This window comes from Talpa europaea (assembly GCF_964194135.1).
Source record: "Talpa europaea genome assembly, chromosome: 11".
Lineage (NCBI taxonomy): Eukaryota > Metazoa > Chordata > Mammalia > Eulipotyphla > Talpidae > Talpa > Talpa europaea.
In genome coordinates, this window is record NC_140078.1 from 68,762,909 (window position 1) to 68,782,420 (window position 19,512).

A 19,512-nucleotide genomic window follows, 5' to 3' on the forward strand; every position below is an offset into this window, starting at 1 on the left:
GGAAGATGCATGAGTGACTTCATAGGCGCAATCAATAGGACTGCTGAGAACTGATATGGGGGTATCCTGGCAGATTCTTGGGGTTTTGTACCTGGTCCCCAGAGTCATGGTCAGCCCACTTACTCATTTGAGGAGGACTAGAGAAAGGCACCTCTCCCTGGGAAGACACCCCCTACATGAGCGGCGCCAGGCCTCTCGAGGCTCAGGCTCTGGGTGTGCACTTACTGCCACAATCTGGTGCTGCTCCTCACTGCAGTGCTTGGGCAGGATGGGCAGGATGGTCGAGGGCAGCAGCACACCCTCTAGCACGTGGATCACCCCATTGGCAGCCAGAACATCCATTTTTCGCAGAGGGATCCCCTCCGGGCCCAGCAGGATGCGCCCCTGCAGCAGAGCCCAGTGTGCCACCCACCCTCCCCAGAAGGTCCCACCGGCCCAGTCCGGTCTCACTGGCCCCTGTGCAGCTTGGTGCCCATTGAAGGCCCAGCCAGCAGGCTGTCTCCTCCCTTCTTGCAGCAATGCTTCCCCTCAGGCAGACTACTCTGGTCTCCACTCCATTACCCGCGGTTCCTGCCACAGGGAGTTCTCCCCCCAAGTGCTCACCCTCCTCCTTAGAGTCCTCCTGCTGTAAGTGCCCAGGAGAGGCGCCTGCCTCCCATATGACTCCCCCATCCTACCCTACATGGGCTCAGAGCACAAAGGCAGGTCTGAAAGAGGCTAACCAACTGGCCAGCCATCACCAGCTCTGCACCTGCCCCTTTGCTCCAGATACCCAGGGATCTCACCTCCTCAGAGATGTTCACAGCCAGGACCTGGTTGGCCATGGTGAGGACTCGACCCTTCGAGATGAGCTTTTCAACAGTCAGCTGGGGCAAAGGAGAGGGTGGCCTTAGGCTGGCCACTGGCACCCCTTGGGGCCATGCCCAGTGCTACCCAGGTAAGTCCTAGATACTGCCTTGGGCCCCGGGCTCTCCTTTGGGCTCTGACAGTCCAGATGGGAGCCCCCAACACACACATACTCCCAAGACAGTCCAGCAGCAGGTGCAGCTGGTCACCTTCTTGGAGGGGAACATCTCACCTGGCCATGGCTGTAGATGTGGTACCTCACCAGCTCCTGCAGTTTGGAGAGACCCTGGCAGGGGACAGAGGGTTTGTCTCTTGGAGGTCCTGGTACCCTCACATCCACAGTCCCTTCTCCCCACCAAGCTTACTGTTGTGAAGAGGTAGATCAGGCGGCCGTCGCGCAAGCTGTCCACAGCCTCATTGCTTGGAACAAAGACTGTGAAGGGCCCAGGCCCATCCAGGATGGAGGGCAGCCCACAGTTCTGTGGTGGTGGGAGGGAGGCTCAGGGGGGCTCCAAGGCCAGCCCCACCTCTGAGCCCTGACTGGAGGGGCCCTGCTCTTGACCCACCCACCGGAAACTCCTACAGGACTAAGTGGGAGATTCAGCAATGGGCCCTTACTACTGCAGAACCTCAGGGTGGTGATGGATAGGCTCTAGGGTATGGCATGAGCAAAGGCCTCTTCTACTCCAGAAGCCCAGATCAGTGGGGGCAGACTCTGGGCAATGAGATCATGCAGGGTAAGAACTCACCTCCAGGATGGTTTCAAAGCGGCTGAAGGCCTCGGTGGAGGCAAGAATCTGGCTGATGGTTCTCTATAGGAAGGGATGAGCATGAGGGGCTGGGAGAAGAGGGTGAGGGGAGCTGTGTTCCATAACTGCCTCTGCCCCCTTCTCTGAACTCTCTGGGGGCCAGAGGTCACCTAGCACCCAGGGTGGGAAAGGGAGGGCACTGGCTTACCTTGGGGTCCTCAGGGAGTTCTGGGGGGGACTGCTGCCGAAGAGCAGTGACCACGTGGAAGACCCCATTGGCTGCTGGATAGTTGGCCTTTTGGATGGTGAATGTCTGCTGGGGCTCATTTTCATACTTGTAAGTGTATTTCTGCTGAGATCCAAGGCCTCTGGCTCATACTTCTGGGGCTCCATCCCACCTCCACACTTTCCCTGGGCTATGTCCCCCACCCGAGACTTCTCTGGTCCCTAGGCTGAGGTTCCCCCTTACCATAAAGCGGTTGAAGGTGACAGTGATCTGCTCCCCAGCCAGCGTCCACCACCGGCGTGTGTGCTGGGTCCCTGACTCCTCCAGTACATGCTGACCTGCGATGACATGCTGTCTGCAGAGCTGCCGTGCAAGGGAGGCCTGCGGGCACAGGGGTTCGGTGCCGAGTGGGCCCGGTGCGGGCTGTCCTCCTTGGGTCACCCCATCCTGAGCAATGCAGGGGGCCATGCTGGCTCCTGGGCCTCACTTCCCCAGAGTATGGAGAGGGGACACTCTCAGGCCCTGAAGCCAGACAGGGTCCAGGAGGAAGCAAGGACCTGTATGGGCTCCCTGGTGGGAGGCGCTCACGTTTATGGTCCTGGAGGAGACTGAGATGGACGGCACCAGCACAGTGAACGGTCCTGAGGTGGTGAGAAGCTCCCGGCAGCCATGGTCTGTGGGAGAGGGCAAGAAAGGGCACATCAGAATGGATCTGGAAAGACCCTCAGGCATCAGTCCTGGGTTTTGGGGGGTCAAGGTGAGCATTGGGTATAGGGAAGATAAGGGTATCAGTACCTGCACCCACCACAATCCACTCTGTTTCCACATCTCTGTGGAGTCCCCCTGTCCTTCCCTCCCTGCCAGGAGTGCGGGAACCAGGGCAGGGTCACAGGCAGGTTGTGGAGGCAACGCACCCAGTATGGCGAAGGCGATTCTCAGCCTCAGGAACACCACGCCGACCTGACCGGCCTTCTGTACCTCCTGGAGGAGGTGTCCGTAGCAGGCACGCCCATCCCCCACCTCGCCCTCCTTGCACACACAGCTGGGGGTATGGGTAGGACTGGTCAAGTCAGGGTGTGTGGCCAGTCCCCCACACAGCTACCCCACAGGTGGCCCTTGGCTGAGGATGAACCCAACATACCTCCCCCTGCCCAGCCCACCCACTATTCTGCCCCCGGTGACCCCTATTCAAGATCCTGGTGCCCACCTGATCTTCCCATCGTGGGTCACCTTGCAGGTAGCTGACCGGTCACAGGAGTGGGGGAAGCAGTGGGCAAAGCAACCCGCTGAGGCATTGCTGTTGATACTGACCAGGTTTGGCTTACAGGAGCAAGAGGCCTGCTCCACCAGGCAGGGGTAGAGGGTGACAGCATGGCCATGAGAACCCCCAGCACCCAGAGTTCTGCTCAGCCCCTACAACCACACCCCAGTGAGAGGGCTTTCATCCACCTGCAGCTCTGCAACGAGGCAGCTGAGGTGCCCAGAAGGCCTGGGATTTACCCGGGTCCCACAGCCAGAAGGAGTGGGTGGGGGCTGTGAGGCAACCGCCCAGGGCCCCAGATCACCTTGCCTGGCTTCTGATACACACACACGGTGGAGTTGCTGGGGCAGCCCCCATGGTTGGTGGTGCAGGGGTCCTGTGGCAGGCACACCCTCCCATCACCATGGTAGTTCTTGGGGCAGCGACACTCTGGCTGCCCACTGGGGGTCACCGAGCACTGGGCCAGTGGCGAGCAGAGCGATGGTGAGCAGGGGTCAGGACCTGCCAGGGTAGAGAGAGCCCAGTGAGCCAAGTGCTGTGCAGCCCTGCTTCCCCACAGCTTCCACCAGGATAGCCCAAAATTGGGGTGAGCCAGTTGATCTTGACCTTGGGGACAGGCTCTGTTCCCCTCATTTTCTGTCCTCATAAATGGCCAGATTGAACTTGCTGCTTTAAAAGGATGACCTCCCAGCATCTGCTCACCTGAGCTGAGGTTCCTGGTCTCAGTCACACACTTACCTCGGCATTCACTGCCCTGCTTGGTGTAGCCAGGCAGGCAGTGGCAGGTGGGGGACTCTGCAGAACACTGTGAGTTCTGGGGACAGTGCAGGGCCTGGCAGACAGGCAGCTCTGAGTAGAGAAAAGAGAGAGCCATGGTGGCGTGAATGGCCAGTTTGGGGAGGAACAGAGGAGCAAAGCTGCTTTGTGGGATTGGCTGTGTGCCTCTGGCCAGGGCCCTGCCCTCTCTGGGCCTTGGGCAGGGGAGTTCCTGAATAACATCTCCTCCCTCCAACCAGCTGAATGCTGTCCTATTTGGAAATGAGGCTGTAGGCAGTGGTCCTGCTGAAGTACAAGCCCATCTTGCACCCACTTGGCCTCTCTTGCTCTGGTGGCAGAGACCTGCTGCCCAGCAGCACTCACCTTGGTCACAGAGGGGTCCAGTGTACCCCGCAAAGCACAGGCAGCTTCCATCCCCGAGTGGTCCCTTACGGCATACACCATGCACACAGCTACACACTGGGAGGAACAAACAGGGTCAGGTGAGACCCCCCAACCTCACAGGGAAAAAGGAACAATGAGTCCCTGCCCTCCACACCTCCACAACTCAGCTCTGGCAGGCACAAGCTCAAGAGTAGAGTTGTGATCCAGGACCATGGATCCTGGCTGTTGGGAGTTGCCTGGCCCAACCCAGGAGCTCAGGACTTCCCAGAGGCTGCCTCCAAGAATAGCCTAGTGGGGGCTGGTTGTAAGAAGTGGGTCCCAGGGGTGGGTCACTTGCCATGCCCTTCTGCCCTGCCAGTGCTCACCTGACTGGCAGTCAGGCCCAAACCGGTTGGGGTCGCGGCACTCATGGCAGGCTGACCCACTGAAGTTCTCCTGGCGGAGGGAGGCACCAAGTCAGTGTGGCCTCACCACTGCGCCCCACCCCAGACCTACCTGGTCCTTACCTGGCACACACAGGTCCCGTTTCTGTCTATGCCATCCAGGCAGGTCCCGTGTCCACTGCATGGGTTCTCTGCACCCCCCGGGCACTCTGTAGATAAGCCCCAGAACACAATTATACCTCAAAAGCTCTTGATTTAGCCCTGATCCCAAGTGCCTTGCTGCAGATGGGGAGCCCAGGTGGCATCTGGGGCACAGGAGCAAGGCTGTACACCCCTCATACCATAACACTGGGACCCCCAGTAGCCAGGGCAGCAGGCCTTCTGTACTTCGTTCCTCCAGCACTCCAGGCTGCAGCCTCTCATGGACACTACAGAGTCCCCCAGCTTTACCTCGTAGCTGGGGACAGAGGGAGGCTGGGAGATGTGGTGGGAAGGCCCCCCAGCCCAGCCTCCCTCAGCCATTTCAGGAGTCCTTACCCCTCCTCCCCCTGCCTGGGCTGGCCCTGGGCCTCACAGGTAGTAGGCACCCAAGGAACACCCTGCTCTCTTATCCCTTCCCCCTGCCCATTTGTGCTCCCTCAGAGGGGCTGACAGAGGGTGTAAGTGAGGCCTTGCCCTCACTCCCCAAGCTTGCCAGACTCTCCCTGATTCCCTGCCTCCCCAGGAGATGTTCCCGGAAGCAGTCCGCACTGGCAGTCCTGTAATATCTTCTCTGGGAAGTCCCGAAGCCAGCCTGGGGGACACGACCGCTTCTTGATGGCAGGGCACATGGTGCAGGGTACACGAGTGACAAACTTGGTCTTGACATCGCAGTGTTTGGATCGCACCTGGGGTATGGAGTTTGGAGTGAAGGCTTGAACCGGCCCCCATCCTGACTGTCCTGATCATCCCTCTTTGGGCCTGTTTCCCACTTGTTCAGTGGGGATGCGGTGAGGACAGGAAGGTCCCACACAGGGGGAACCTGCCTGACATCACTTATCACTGCCACAGCACACCCCCATGTCAACAGCCATGTACTTCCGCCCAGGGCCCAGAAGCCTGTCTACCTTCGGGAGAATCTGGCCACTTTTTTCCACGTTGGTCCATTACAGATAAGAAAAATGAACCCCAAGCAGTGGCCTTGGCCTAAAGGCATCCAGTGGCCCATTAAGAATCAGCAACTACAACCTAGAGCTCATTCTTGCCTTTCATTTGAAAATAACTGACTCAGCTGGCACAGTTTGGAAGAACACAGCGACTCCATCAATTCCCAGGCACAGGCCACACTCCGTGGGGCTGGGCCTCCAGCTACACCACAGGGGCACATCCCCATGTTGGCAATGAATGATCCTCTCTCAGCAAGTTCAAGGGCACTCCCTGCTGACCCAGAGTCAGCCCCAAAGCCGGGAGTCCGGGCCTGCGAGAATAGGCATGAGCAAGGGCGTCTGCTTGTGTCTGGGCCAGTTACTCTCACAGAGCCTGACCCCAGGCCTGCCCCACAGCCCCACAGGGACCTAGGTGTCTACTGCCTGTCACTAGATGGGCCCTTTTTGGCAGAGGGGACCAAGAGGACCCAGACTTGGAGCAGCTTCCCAGGGGAGCTAGGACCTGACGGATGGGTGACTGCTGGCCAGGGCAGTTTCCTGGCAGGAAGAAAAGCAGAGCCACGGCTGGGAAGTGGGAAGGAGCAAAGGACCATGTATGACAAGGCAGAGCAGCCAAGGAGAGAATGAAGAGGCTGGCAGCCAGGCCAATGAGGTGAGGCAGAACCCACGACTCCATTCGTGTTTTAAGTGGGCCTTCTGGCTGCTGCCTGGAGAACCTGAGAGGGCCAAGAAAGTCCCGTCCAGCAGGTCTATTTGCTACCTGCCACACTTCCCTGTGTCCAGCACTGGGCACCTACACAGAAAAAAAGTCCTAGTAACCCACCATGTCATCCCCTGGAGGGACAGAAGTTATGTTCTTGGTTTGAAGTGTGACAAAGGGCCACAGGTAAGGTGCACTTTGATGGAGGAAAGGTTCTGGGGACTTGGGACATGGCCTGAGGAATTGTCTTCATGGAAAAAAAAAAAAAAAAAAGCTGAACATATTGCGATCCAAAGAGTGGACCCAGAGCACCTCTTTCCCAGAACAAATCACGTATCTATGGCCTGTTAGAGCAAGAGAAAAGGAGAAATAGTGCCTGACGCTTTCTTCTGAACAAAGGAGTTCCACCGCCTCTCTCTGCCACTGAGATTTGGCCTTTTCCGCTCATGCCTTTGCGGTCTGTAAAGAGGGAAGTTGCTTTGAGCGGCCTCAGCGTTGAGCAGTGGGATGTTGTGGTCTCATTCCCTTCCCTGAGCCTGTCTTTGCTGAGCCAGGGATTGACCAGGAAGTTGGGTAACTTGGCCAGGCAGTTGCTGGCTCAGGGCAAAAGCCGGGCTGGTGGCGGGCTCCCCTAGGGCCACCTGGCCTGCTCACCCAGCTGCCACTGCAGTTACCTCTGGCCCAGGGAACCAGCCTCGGAGAAACATTGGCTAAGCCTGGATAAGGACATGGGGTGAGAAGGCTGTCCTCACACTCAGGCAGAGCAGGGCTCCTGAAACGGTGGGTGAGTTACAGGCGTGGAGGAAACAGGAGCCTGGGATTGTGTAGTGATACTCATACAGGATACTGTGTTTGTAAATGTGTGTGAAATGTTGATAGAAGGGTAAACCAGGGTCAAATCACCCTCCTCCCCAGAGACCACACAGGAGACTGGCATTCAGGCCCCCGTTGCCCAAAGCATGGGCGGGGAAGCAGCAGTCCTGGCCCACTGGGTGGAGCGAGGCTGGATCGTGGCCCAGTGCTGAATCAGATTCCCTTCCTGTGGCACCTTGGGGCTGCCTGAGCCTGGCAGGTGCCGCCCCACCTCCCTGCCCCAACTCATAAATGATTTTGCAACATTTGCTTCCCACAGAGATGCTGCTGGGGAGGCAGAGGAGGCAGGAGGTGTTAAGCCTGATGTGAGAAGGTAGAAGAAATCCCCCAGGTTCTAGGGCCAAGGACCCAGAACCCCAACCTTAGAAGAGATTCCCCTGCCCTAGACCAGAGAAAGGAGGGGGCCAGTGGCCAAAACCCCTCTTCCCTCAAGCCCTGGCTCGAGATCACATCTACCAGCTTGGAGGCGCTCGGTGAACACCATATTGAATGGACAGGCGCTAAAAGCCCCTCTCCAGGAAACTGCCTTGGCCTCTGTTGCCAGAACTGGCTGTTTTGAGTTGAGTCCTGTGCTGCCCCTCACTAGGTGTGTAACCCAGAGGTCATCTCTTCCCCTCAGAGCCTCAGTTTCCTGTATGTACAGTGGGTCTCATGCTACAGGGGTACAGGGAAGCAATTCTGCATCCTTGTCCACAAGAATCCCCAGCCCCTTCACTGGCCCGATCTGGCTGAGGACCAGTCCTGAAAGGCAGACTTAGGGCTTTCCTTCTCTGACAAGGCAGAGACCCCAGTCTGACTAGCCAGGATGTGAGGAAGCCTGTAGCAAAGTCTGTGAAATTCCCTGGCATTGAACACATAGGGAAACTGAGGCAAGGAGCAGGAAACCAACCGCAGGGTTCAGCATAGCCTGGAACACTTGGCTCTTCCACTATCACTGTCACATTCTCAGCCTCAACTCTGCCGATCCTCAACCCTGACCTGAGCCTGAAACTTGTAGGGCCTCTCCCGGTCCCTACTCTGAGGGTCCACAGAAGCATGAAAGAAAGAGCCCAGTGGTGGCAAGGGCCTGTGTCCCTGCCCTGGCTCTACCTGGTAGTGAAAGCCTTTCTTTCTCTGTACCTCAGACTCCCACTAATAACATGGGACGGCAGCTGTCCTGAGTCAGATGAACTTGGCGTCACAGGGGAGGGCCCCTCACCTGGAGGCAGGTCCCAGCCAGGTAACTATCTTCATAATCAGGGGGGAGGGCCTTCCAGAAACTCTGATAGGACAATATTGCTACTATGGGGCTTATGTGGACCTGCAGACAGGCAGCCTGGAGGGGGTTAGTACACACAGACCAGACAGCCTCACATGGGGCTCCTCTCTCGTGTTGGGTAGGGAATGCCAGGCAGCACCTGGAGCATGGCTCCAGAGGGTGGCCGACCCGTCTCCATCATTGGTGGGCCTTGGCTTCCTCAGGCAGAGAACAACAGGACTCACAGCCCGAGGGCTGTGAGGATTCAAGGGAGAACACCCAGATGTGCCCAGGATTGAGTGCTGGATTAACAGTATTTCTTAGGCTTGAGGGTGTTTTGTTGGCTGCTGCTTAGCCAGAGGAGAGGGGTAGACCTCATTCTGCCTCCAAGCACTCTTGTGCACACACGTGCACACATGCCCAGCACACACACACATGTTCCACGTGAGTCATCTCGAGAAGAGTAGAAGCTTTCCCATCCACCTCCAGGAGAGAGGCGCAGAAAGACCAAGCCTCCATATGGGCAGAGAGGGCAGGAGGATGGGTCTTGGTCTGTACCCCTCACCCTCAGGTTGGGGAGTCCTGGACAGCTGCCCAAACTGCATGGCTATTTGGCTGGGCACATTTAGAGGACAGGCTGACACACCCCTGGCACCCCAGGCAGACAGACCTCAGCCTTGGGAGCTGGGCACAGTGGCTGGCCCTCTGGTACTGCTCAGACACCAGACAAGCCCAGGCTGCCCTATAAGTTCCCATACCCAAGGCTGATCTGGGTATGCTCCCTCCCGTTCCCACCCCGGCCAGCAAGGCCCAAATATCACATCCTTCTGCCACCGGCTCACACTCACCTCCTGCCCCCTGATGAAGCTGGAGCCTGGCAGGCAGGCGGCCAAGAGGCAGAGCAGGAGGTGGCTCCGGAGCCCTGCCATGGCTGGCGGCTGACAGGCACGTTGACCAGGGCAGAGTCACCGTCCCAGGCAGTCAGGGCAGAGAGCGGGTAGCTGGGGAATGCGCTGGGAGGCAGGCACAGGCAGGCAGGCAGGACAGGGCGGGCAGTCGCTTTAAAAGCAATCCGGAGGCCCCGCCAGTTCACCCCCACAGGAACCCACCAGGACTTCCTCCTGCGTATCAGCAGCCTGCAGGCGGAAGGGAAGGTGCTGGCCACTGACCCCCACATGGCCAGCCTGAACCCTACTTGGGGCTTCCCGGCCAGGGTCCTCCTCCTGGCTCACAGGCTCCTAGCCCACCATTATCCTAGGGTCCACCAGAGGTTGTGAAGCCAATTCCAGTGTAGCGCAAACAACTCCCCACTCCCAGTGTCTGCCAGCCCAGTGTTTCATTCAGGGGCGGGGGAGGGGTCCTAGAGTTGGGGGCTGGGCAGTCCCTGAATCCCATCTGTCCTGCTGCTGCCAGGCAGTACAGTGGGTTAGACAGTAACTCTTCATACTTGCCCAGCTACCCTTCTGACAGGGTCTGTGGGCTTGGCTTCCACCACCCCATACCCATGAGTCCCACGCCTCCCTTCTTTCCCCAAGGGGACTATTCTCTGCTGCTAGGGCCCCTCACTCCCCAATCTATCAGGTGTAACCAAGGCTTCCCACAGAACCCAGCCAAACCCCTCTCTACAGGGGCCTCTCCAACCTCATTGCCTGCTTCCCTATCCGTCCCTCTGCTCCAGTCATGTGGGCCTGTGTAAACCTCTTAATGGGGTCAAGTGAACTCTGCTGGGGCTGCTGTCACCCCAGATCCTCTCAAAGGGGCTCACCACAAGGTCCAGTCTCACGTCAAAGGTGATTAGCTTTCATTCATAGCACTGACACTGGTTTAGTTTTTCTGTCCCATGAAATGTCAGCTATGGGAGTGCAGGATGGAGTCTGGCTGGGTCACATAGTAGATGCTCAATATAGATTTGTGGAATTAATGAATGTCGTTACTTTCATTATGTTACTGGTGAGAAAACCGAGAGTGAAGGTCTAGGCAACTTGTCTAAGGTTGTTCAGTCAGTTTTAAGATTCAATCCTAAGCCCCGCTGCCCACCACTGGGTGCTGTCCTCATGGACCCAGGCTGGGACCTGGGGATAGCAGCCCAGGTGGCAAGGCCTGTATGTGCCAGGTGTGGGCTTGGTGGACCCTACCTCTGATTGTCAGTTTGCATTTACAGATGACGGAGCTGAGATGGAGAGAGGCAGGTAGTCATTTATCAACTCTCCTTTGATAAAGACCTGATTGGAGAAAAACTTGTCACCTGCCCCCTTCTCCTCAGTGAGGAACTTTTGAGATTTGGGTGTGGGGGTTGTGAATGGCAAGACTCTCCCTTTGTTAGCTCCACACCTGCCCCCCAAGCTTTCCCCAGGATGATGGGCCCTCCAGGCCAGAATCCCCACCCTATGGGCATTAAGGGAAAACAGAAAAAGTAGGTCTGGGAGGCAGGTTGACCACTCTACCTCCCCACAACCTGGCCTGGCCCAAATATCTTGAAGGCTTGAGGGCCAAGACTCCTGACTGGGCCAGGGTGAGAGGTGAGTGGGGGTTCAGGGCCTACTCTGGGATTAGGAGTATATGGAGGAAGGGTGGGGCACAGGGGCCGGCTCCCACAGAAATCCCATGTCCTACCTCATCAGGACTCTGAGGCAATCCCCAGCTCTAAGGACATGAACACAGACATGGATGAGCACAGGACCTTCCTCTCTGCAAGTCTTCCCCTTGCAGGCCATCGTGCAGGACCATCAGAGGCACACAGTAAGTAATCCCGAACTGCACATACAATACGCTGCGGCTTCAGGTGCAGTTGGGTCCAGGTGTGATGTTCAAGACCTGCAGGAAGCAGAAGGGTTAGTGCCAGGTGTGCCTCAAGGAGCCTTACAATCTTTGGTTTGCCCAAGGCTCTTGGTTAAGCCATAGCCCAGCAAGGCCATGTCCAAAGGTCCTCTCACACCAACCCTGCCCCAGCTCTCCTGTGCCCTGGGAGTCCGCCCACTGCCCTCCCTCCTCCCCCTGCACCCCCACATATCTCACCTTCTTGTGTCTCCAGGGCACCTTTTCCCCCTCAAGCTGTCCAAGCCCCAGGCCAATGCCCTGCTGGGACCCCAGTAGCCTTGAAATAAAAGACCCAGACTGTGTCAAACTCTGCTTTATTGGAATACAGAAAATAGGCAGTGGGAATCACACTTGGCGCTGGCAGTTCTAGGTCCCCTGCCTTCATCTCAGCCCCAAGGCCTGTGGGATTCCTGCCCTCCAAGTTCTCCCACTTGTCTGGACCAGGAGAGGCCTCTACTTTGGAAAACTGCACAGGGCGGGAGCTTCCAATGTGCATTTTGCTTCATAATTAGCAGCAAACGCTCACAATGACAGCAACAGCAACAAGACTGGAGAACACATTTTAGGAAAAAACATGTGAAAGAGTACATCAGACCCACGTGTTAACAACGGTCCCACAACAGAAGACACAACACTGGGGTGCCCGGCCATGCCACGCTGGGGGCGGGCAACATATCCAAGGGAGGCTAATGAGGCCCAGATAGCCCTGGAGGGGCTGCCCCTTCACCCCCATTATTAGAAAGAAGTAACTGAACACATATGTTCACATTCTCTGGGAGGACAGTCAAGTGAAGGTACCAAAAGGGAGGAGAAAACATTTTAAAAACAAATAAAGCCTGTGGCCCCTGGCCTGAGTGAACACCAGCTCACGGCGGGCGGCAAGGGCTGGCTGTGACTGGGCTAGCCAGTGAGCTCAACGGGCAGCTCACGGCCACACAGGGCCTCCCACTGGCGAGCCAGAAGAGAGATGAGCTTCTCACGGCTCTCAGCACTGGGCACAAACACCTGCCACTGGACCTCCCGACCTTGGCCACCTCTGGCTGGACCACCCGATACCTCCCCAAAGTGGTCCAGGGTGACGTTGCCCATGAGGTCATGGCCCTGCATGTCGTCAAAAACAAGGGTGAGGGCCTGTGGGTAGGGCTGGTAGCCCATGAGGACGCGGTCCAGGTCTCGGACACGACGGCCATCATCCAGCCGGTACCGGTCCCTTTGTGGTGGCTCTTTGGCGAACTCGGGCAGTGGATAATGAACAAAGTCCTCATCCAGGAGGAAGATCTCGGCACTGGTGAGCAGGAGAGTTTTAGGGCGCAACAGGCCTCTGCAGCGCCCAGGTGGTGGTGTGCCCACCTGGAAGGCCTGTAGGTACAACAGAATGCTTAGGGCTGGCGCCTTCTCCGGGTCAGCCATCTTTTGGGCCACGATGAATGTCAGGTCCCCGATCTCCTCCTCACTGGGGTAGGTGAACTTGACACGGCTTGAGTGGATCAGCTCGTAGTTCTCCATCTTCCCTACAGAGAGAAACACCTATCAGGGTTGGAATCTAGAGCTGGTCTGTGGTGGGGCTGGGAGTGCCAATAGCCCCAAGACACCCAGCAATGGCAGCACAAGCTGCTGCCTGTCAGAGGCGGGAGAACACATTCTAAACCCCTATACTCAGGCCCAGAGTGGAGCAGAAACTGAAATGCACCTGCTGGGTGACTGAGGGTTTGCTATGCCTTGGAAAACTGTAGTCAGCTAAGCAGGAAGAAACAAAAAGTGAGACAGGCAGAGGTGTTCTGGAGTCTATTTTAGTTCTTGGGGTGAGTGAGGAAGCTGCGAAGTCAGTCTAGGGGTCAGGTCTGCGGCCAGAATACCTGTGGTCTTGTTTCCAAACTCAGAGTAGAAGTCCTTATCGACAGGCTCAGGTGAGGGTGTGCGTTCCAGAGAGGAAAGCACAGCCATGAGGTGCTGGAGGAAGCAGTGTGTCAGGTAGCTGTCCCGTGTCAAACATGTGACCACCTGCACTGGGGAAGAGCCTGCAGAGAACGGGCAGGTCATGGTTGCAGGCCGCTGCTCCTCCCACCCCGTCCCTGCCTGTGGGGCCAACTATAGTCTCTGAGACCTGAAGACCACAGAGCCAGGGCCAGGAGGGACCACGTGGGGAAGCATCACAGGGCCTGGGGAGATGGCCACTACTCAGGCCGGAAGGGCTATGACATTTTTCTGGAAGGGGATACAGAGGCATTAGGGAAAGAGCTTAGCTTTCTCTCTTCAGGAAGCATGAGTCAGAAACATCCTGCCCAAGAGCCCAGGGCCCACTCTGCCCGCCCGCCCAGCACTCTGCTGCCTGTTGCCTGCCTCCCTGTTCCAAGTCCTGGGGGTGAGTTCTGCACTCAGCAGTTCCTGAAGCTGTTTCCTCTCGCCCTGGTGAACTGGCTGGTGAGCAGAGAGATAATTCTGCCTGCGATAATGTGCCCACATGTGGGGGGTGGGGGGTGGGAGTTCACTGGTGACAATGGCCATCACCCAAAATAGGACAAAGCACAGCAGGTCACTCACCCGTCAGCCGGAAATACTGGTCAAAAAGCCCAACGTTGACTGCCTGCAGGTCACTGAGTTTTAAAACAAAGCACTGGGAGATGTGAAAGGGACTGTTGTTATAGTCAGTGTTTTTCTGATGCCAGAAATCTGTGATGGAGAGAAGGGGACTGAGCATGGTGGTGAGTTGAAAGGGTCTCAGGTGCCTGGCTTTGTCCAGCAGAAAGGGGACCCCTTGGCTGGCTGGTGAGGCATTACCACAACCCTTACGCACACAGCACCTCAGGGGCAATGCACGTCAGGGTCATAACTCACTTGGCTTGGAATCATGAGATGCCCTACAAAAGCCACAGGCAAAGGCTCCCACGGAAGCTGCAAGGGGCAGCCCCTTGTCATTGCGGCCAATTCCCAAGCAAGAGCAGGACCTGGCTTGAGGCTCTCCTGACAGCTCCAGGAGGAAGCGCTGCTGTCAGGCCCTTTCGTCAAACAAGGGATTCTCCACCCAGTGCAGCCAAGTCGCCATTGTCGAAAGCAGCACAGCTAGCCTGAGACCACCCCTGCCTGTCTCCTAGGGTACAAGCTCCGCGGTCCCAGGCACTGGTGCCTACCTTGTAGAGGCTCTGAGAAGTAGCGGCGGAGGCCGTCGTGCAGCACAAAGTACACGGCCTTGGTGGAGAGCAGCACACAGGCAGTCACCTCCAGTCCAGGGGTCTGGTAGAACACCACTGAAGACCACATGAGGTGCCTCAGCTCCTCGTTTTCAACCTGGACACAGAGAGGGTCAGGCTTGGGCTTGCAAAACAGGGCTGGGTGCAACAGTACCTTCTCTTCTAAACCAGGCCTGGAAACACTTCCAGGCCGGGCACTACATTTCTGAGCCCCATCGCCCTGGTGGCCCACATGTTCCAGGGTCATGCCCACAGCCTTGAGATTAGAGAGACCAAGGACCTTCATTATACCTTGGTAATGTATGATCAGCTCAGAGGCAGTGAGGAAGTGAGGGAAGCTGGATGTGCAGTGGGGTCTGCCCAGGAATCTAAGATGAGGAGTGTCTGCAGAGGGAGGCGATGACAGAGAAGACAACTGGCCTGGAGATGGCAGCCCAGGACCTCCCTACCAAGACCCTCAACGCTGTGAATAGCTGAAGCTGGAGGGGAAAACTGGCATAGAGAAGCCTGAGAACCTGAGGCTGAGCCTAAGGCAAGCCCTACCTCAGCCAGAGCAGGATGGACTGCCACCTTTATCCACACAAGTGCCACCCAGTGAGACCAATGCATGGGTCACTACCTCAGCAATGCTGCTGTGGAAGAACTCGATGATGCTGCTCCCCCGCAGGCTGGCAATGTGCCGGAGTGATGGGCAGACGGGCAGATGCGAGGGGATCTGGTTCTCCTCCGAGGTGGACTGGATCAGGTGCTCACTTGGATACTGGACAGGGGCCTCTGCTTGTGCCAGGGTCTCTGCTGGGGCCGGGGATGAGGACTCCACTGGGATCTCCTCTGGGGCCAAGGCCTCTGCTGGGGCCCCCACTGGGACCAAAGGTGGCACTGAAGCCTCTGCTGGGGCCGGAGCTGAGGATTCTGCAGGCGCCTGGGCGAGGGCTGGTGCCTCCACCGGGACCGGAGCTGGGGCCTCTACTGGGACCTCCTGGGGTCGCTGGTCATTGCTACATTTCCCAATCCCCCCCCAAAACACTGTATTAATGTGAGGACCCCAAAAGAATATTGACATTACATGCACAACCTCAGAGTGAAGGGATGTATGTGCCACACACCACCTCTGGGGCCACCTAGGGATTTCACCACAATGGGCAGATGCCAGCCAGGTTCAGGGATGCAAGGAAATGTCACCAACTGCAGCCTCAGCACAGAAGCAAGGAGAGGGGAAGACAGTCATGCAGGGCCACCTCTCGCACAAGCTGCCCTCCATCCAGCACTTGGAGGCATCAGGGGAGCCTGTGGAGGGCATGGATCTGGAGTTGGATATGAGAGCATACTAGAATCAGCCAGGAAAAGGGGGAAGTGCTTTGGGAGCACCAGTTGGGGGACTGGGCTAGAAGGAGGAAGCAGGCTCTGTAAAATGCTGGGGTACAGACAGGGTTTCTTCCACTGTCCACCAGGAAGAAGAGATAATGAGTGAACCATGTCTTAGGATAGGAAGGTCACCAAATGAAGGGCTTACTTGCCCAGGTGGGGAAACCCTAGGTTTATCTGAAGCCAGGGGGACAGGAAATAGAGGTACCATAAAGGGTACAAGGCCTCCTACTTGACCTCAGGTGGGGGTGATTATGCTCCCTAATGGCCACCTCAACTCCCAGCCCTGAGGGAAATCCAAGATGGAGAGAACCCATGTGAAGCTAGGCTAAAGGATCAGAGACAGGATGGGGAGAATTAGAACAAGGACAGGGTTTCCCCCAGAAAAGTTTTGCATAAGATCATATGCCCAGCTCATACATGCTACTCTTGGCCCTTTGGGTCCCTTGGAAAGACTCAAAACTACATGCAGAGAGGGGCCCTCAGCAATCCAGGTCTTCCAAAGAATGGGTACAGAGCTCACCAACGGGGTAGTAAGGCTTTGGACTATGAGTCCCAAGAGAGGGAGTGAGTGATGAGTCATACCTTAAGGCTGTGCTTGGCCCATGGGGCAGAGTGGAGAGGATCAGCCCCTTCTGCCTGCCCCCACTGGTGATGGAATCCCAGTGACCCAGGCATGCAGGACCCTAAGTGGCAGGGAACTGGCCAGTTTGTCTCTGTGAAAGGACAGGTTTCCTGATCTGCAGCCTCAGGAGAGAAGCAGCAGCTCAGCACCAAGCCGGAGGGAGCCAGGGGTGATGCTGAGGGCGATCAGGAGCTGGAAGGTTTAAGTCAGGCCCACCCACATGTCGCAGAGACCTGGTTTGAGACAGTGCCAGGAACTCTCTGGGCACCTACCAGCCCATGTCCCCTAACCTCCGAGAGCCTGCTGATTGGTCTCACCTGGCTCTGTCCTCAGCAGGCTGCCCATCCACAAGGGGACTCTGGGACTGGTCCCCAGTTGCAGGCATCTTGGCAATAACCACGGTCTTCAGGTCTTGCGGTGAGGCCCGCAGCTGGTTGTAAATGCGTAGGAAGTGGAACTTCTCATGGGGCAACACGAAGATGGCGGTAACGAAGCGGTAGCCCACAAGCAGCTCGAGGACATGGCCATCAGCAAAGGCACCCCGTGGCTGAGTGCAGCTGCGCGTGGGGTCGAGCAGCACAGTGGAGAGGGGCACGCGGCTGAGCTTGAAGCTGTTGCGGTTGCGACAGTTGTGGGTGCCGCGGTTGGGCATGGGGTTGAAGTCAGCTTTGATGACGTTGAGGTGCTGGGGTGTGAGCAGCAGCCAGTAGGGGATGGCAGCGGACTTGACAGCCTCGGAGGGTGCACAACAGGAGCGCCGCACAGCTGAGCAGAGCGTGCAGCTGGCCCACTCGATGTTACCCGAGTAGTCCCCAGCAGCTGTCTGCACCATGCGCTTGTCGCTGTAGACCAGGTAGACGGGGAAGCAGCCCTGGCTACGCTCCTGGCAACCACCTGCCACCTTGTAGAAGGTGAGCAGCTGGCGAAGGAACTCCTGCAGGCTGGTGTGGCTGCCATAGAGCACGGGACTACACAGCATGGCCATGTGCTGTGGGGCGAAGCACGAGCGCAGGTCGGCATGGAACTCGTGCAAGTTGGCAGCATCAGAGATGATGAAGAGCGTGTTCTCGCTGTGCCGCACCTTGAGCACCAGACACAGCTCTGGCATGAGGAAGCCAAACTCTGTGAGGTCACCGTGCGGGAAGCAGAAGACAAAGCGCAGGGACGAGAGAATGTGCTGGCTGCTGCCCCGAGACTCCTGGTGTGGGATCTCGAAGACAGCGATGCCAAAGTCGGTGAGCACGAGGCAGGCGGCAAACTGGCGGATGCTGCCCTGCACGTGGATCAGGAAGCACCACAGCACCTTGAGGATGCGGATGTGCTCCAGCAGGAAGTCCTCGTCTGCGCCTAGGGCCCACTCCAGGGCCAGGCGCTCCTCCTCGCCCTCCTCCTCTTCCTCCTCCTCCTCCTCCTCCTCCTCCTCCCGGCCTCCCTCCTCTTCTTCTTCCATGTCTGGAGGCCCCATTTCAAAATAGCGGTTCTCAGCAATGTCTTCCTCTTCCTCCTCCTCTTCCTCCTCCTCCTCCTCCTCCTCCTCGCCTTGACCCTCTTCTCGCTGGTTGGCAGCCTCAATCCAGGCGGGGAGCTGCCGCTCGATGGCCTGCCGGATGAGCGTGCTCAGGCGCTGGATGAAGTCCTGGTTAGTGGCGGTGTAGCCAATGCAGGTAAAGGGCAGGAAGATGATCTGGCCAGAGCCAGGCACCACCTGGACTTCCGGCTCTGCTTGGTCTGGGCTGTGTGAGGAGAGGCCAGATTAGTGACATGCTGGAATGAGACACCTGACTTCCATATCCAGAGATTCCTGCCTGCACCAAGGAACCAACCCATGGGTCTCCCAAACCTCCCAGATCAGCTGAGCTTGCTCCCAGGTGGGGTGCTCAGTAGTCACAATGCTGGGGCTAACAGTTTAACTGGAGTCTACATTCGGGGCTCAGATCCCAGGCAACTAATGCAGTCCTGTCCACACCACACTGCCTAGCCCAACCTAAGTGGAACAAAGATTTCTGTCATTCAGACACTGGCACAGAACTCCAAAAGCAATGAGTGTACAAAAGCAGGAACTCATCTGTTGACAAGAGTTCCCTTCAGGGTCAGTGGCCTTTGGAGGGTGGGAGAGGGTTGGAAGGTGAGCTAGGTGGACCTTACATTTATTTTTTTGGTCCCTCTATTTAAATTCAAGCTCCTCGTGGTCACTACTGCCCTTGTGAAAACAACATATACAGGAAAAGGCTGGGAAATCTCTTGTATAAATACTATAGGTCTTTGGTCTATGGTATTGGCTCTAGAACAGTTTGAACAAGCCCTCTTTTCAGGGCCCAGTAAGAGAACCGAATTGAGAGAAAGACACCTTAATGACAATGCACACAATTTTTTGAACAGCTCCTTTTTTTTTTTTTTTAAAGATTTATGTATTTATGCATACAAGATCTGGGGTGTAGGCCAGAGGTGCAGTGGGGTGAGAGGATTCACCAGAGACAGAGTGGGGAGCAGAACAGGCAGACTGACTGAAATACACTGCTGAGGGGAACAGAGGTTGGGACAGGAGAGGTCTGCTGCACCATGTGGGTACCCTCCCTGGCTGGGGATTGAACTGGTGCTGCAGCAGCTGTGGATTGCTTCATAGTGCTGAAGCTTAACCCTCTGTGCCATCAGGGAAGCCCAACAGCTCTTAAGAATGCTCTTAAGAATGGTTGAGGCCGGGCCTCCCCTGGTGGCGCAGGCAGTTGAGCGCAGCGCTGTGAAACTGTCCACAGCCCCTGCAGCGCTGGTTCGATCCCACATGGTGCGCAGACTTCTCCTGCTGCGCCCACTGCTCCTCTCAGCAGTGTATTTTGTCAGTCTGCCTCTTCTGTTCCCACTCTGGCTCTGGTGAATTCTCTCACCCTCCCATGCTTCTGACTATACCCAGTGCTTGTATAAATAAATAAATCTTAAAA

At 57.0% G+C, this 19,512-nt stretch overlaps 2 protein-coding genes across 3 annotated transcripts in view; both read right to left on the reverse strand.

Moving 5' to 3' along the window:
• The window catches only part of STAB1 (stabilin 1), a gene marked incomplete at its 5' end in the record, with an annotated part of 25,862 nt that extends 16,352 nt beyond the window's left edge, over positions 1–9,510 (reverse strand). The window contains 18 exons of one of the 2 annotated variants that reach the window (XM_084247277.1): positions 226–384; positions 786–866; positions 1,079–1,132; positions 1,212–1,325; positions 1,596–1,658; positions 1,804–1,944; positions 2,065–2,202; positions 2,410–2,495; positions 2,736–2,863; positions 3,029–3,159; positions 3,387–3,583; positions 3,821–3,931; positions 4,223–4,318; positions 4,609–4,678; positions 4,750–4,835; positions 4,968–5,083; positions 5,377–5,513; positions 9,433–9,510. In XM_084247277.1, coding sequence (XP_084103403.1) covers positions 226–384; positions 786–866; positions 1,079–1,132; positions 1,212–1,325; positions 1,596–1,658; positions 1,804–1,944; positions 2,065–2,202; positions 2,410–2,495; positions 2,736–2,863; positions 3,029–3,159; positions 3,387–3,583; positions 3,821–3,931; positions 4,223–4,318; positions 4,609–4,678; positions 4,750–4,835; positions 4,968–5,083; positions 5,377–5,513; positions 9,433–9,510 — 1,986 coding nt within the window. Of the gene's footprint in view, positions 1–225; positions 385–785; positions 867–1,078; positions 1,133–1,211; positions 1,326–1,595; positions 1,659–1,803; positions 1,945–2,064; positions 2,203–2,409; positions 2,496–2,735; positions 2,864–3,028; positions 3,160–3,386; positions 3,584–3,820; positions 3,932–4,222; positions 4,319–4,608; positions 4,679–4,749; positions 4,836–4,967; positions 5,084–5,376; positions 5,514–9,429 lie in introns of both variants that reach the window. The other variant, XM_084247276.1, reaches the window with a different exon arrangement.
• A 2,788-nt stretch (positions 9,511–12,298) lies between these two features.
• NISCH (nischarin) overlaps positions 12,299–19,512 on the reverse strand; it is a gene marked incomplete at both ends in the record, with an annotated part of 34,396 nt that continues 27,182 nt past the window's right edge. Inside the window, 6 exons of the mRNA XM_084247197.1 lie at positions 12,299–12,909; positions 13,255–13,416; positions 13,940–14,068; positions 14,527–14,683; positions 15,206–15,584; positions 16,894–18,309. Coding sequence (XP_084103323.1) covers positions 12,299–12,909; positions 13,255–13,416; positions 13,940–14,068; positions 14,527–14,683; positions 15,206–15,584; positions 16,894–18,309 — 2,854 coding nt within the window. The remainder of the gene's footprint in view (positions 12,910–13,254; positions 13,417–13,939; positions 14,069–14,526; positions 14,684–15,205; positions 15,585–16,893; positions 18,310–19,512) is intronic.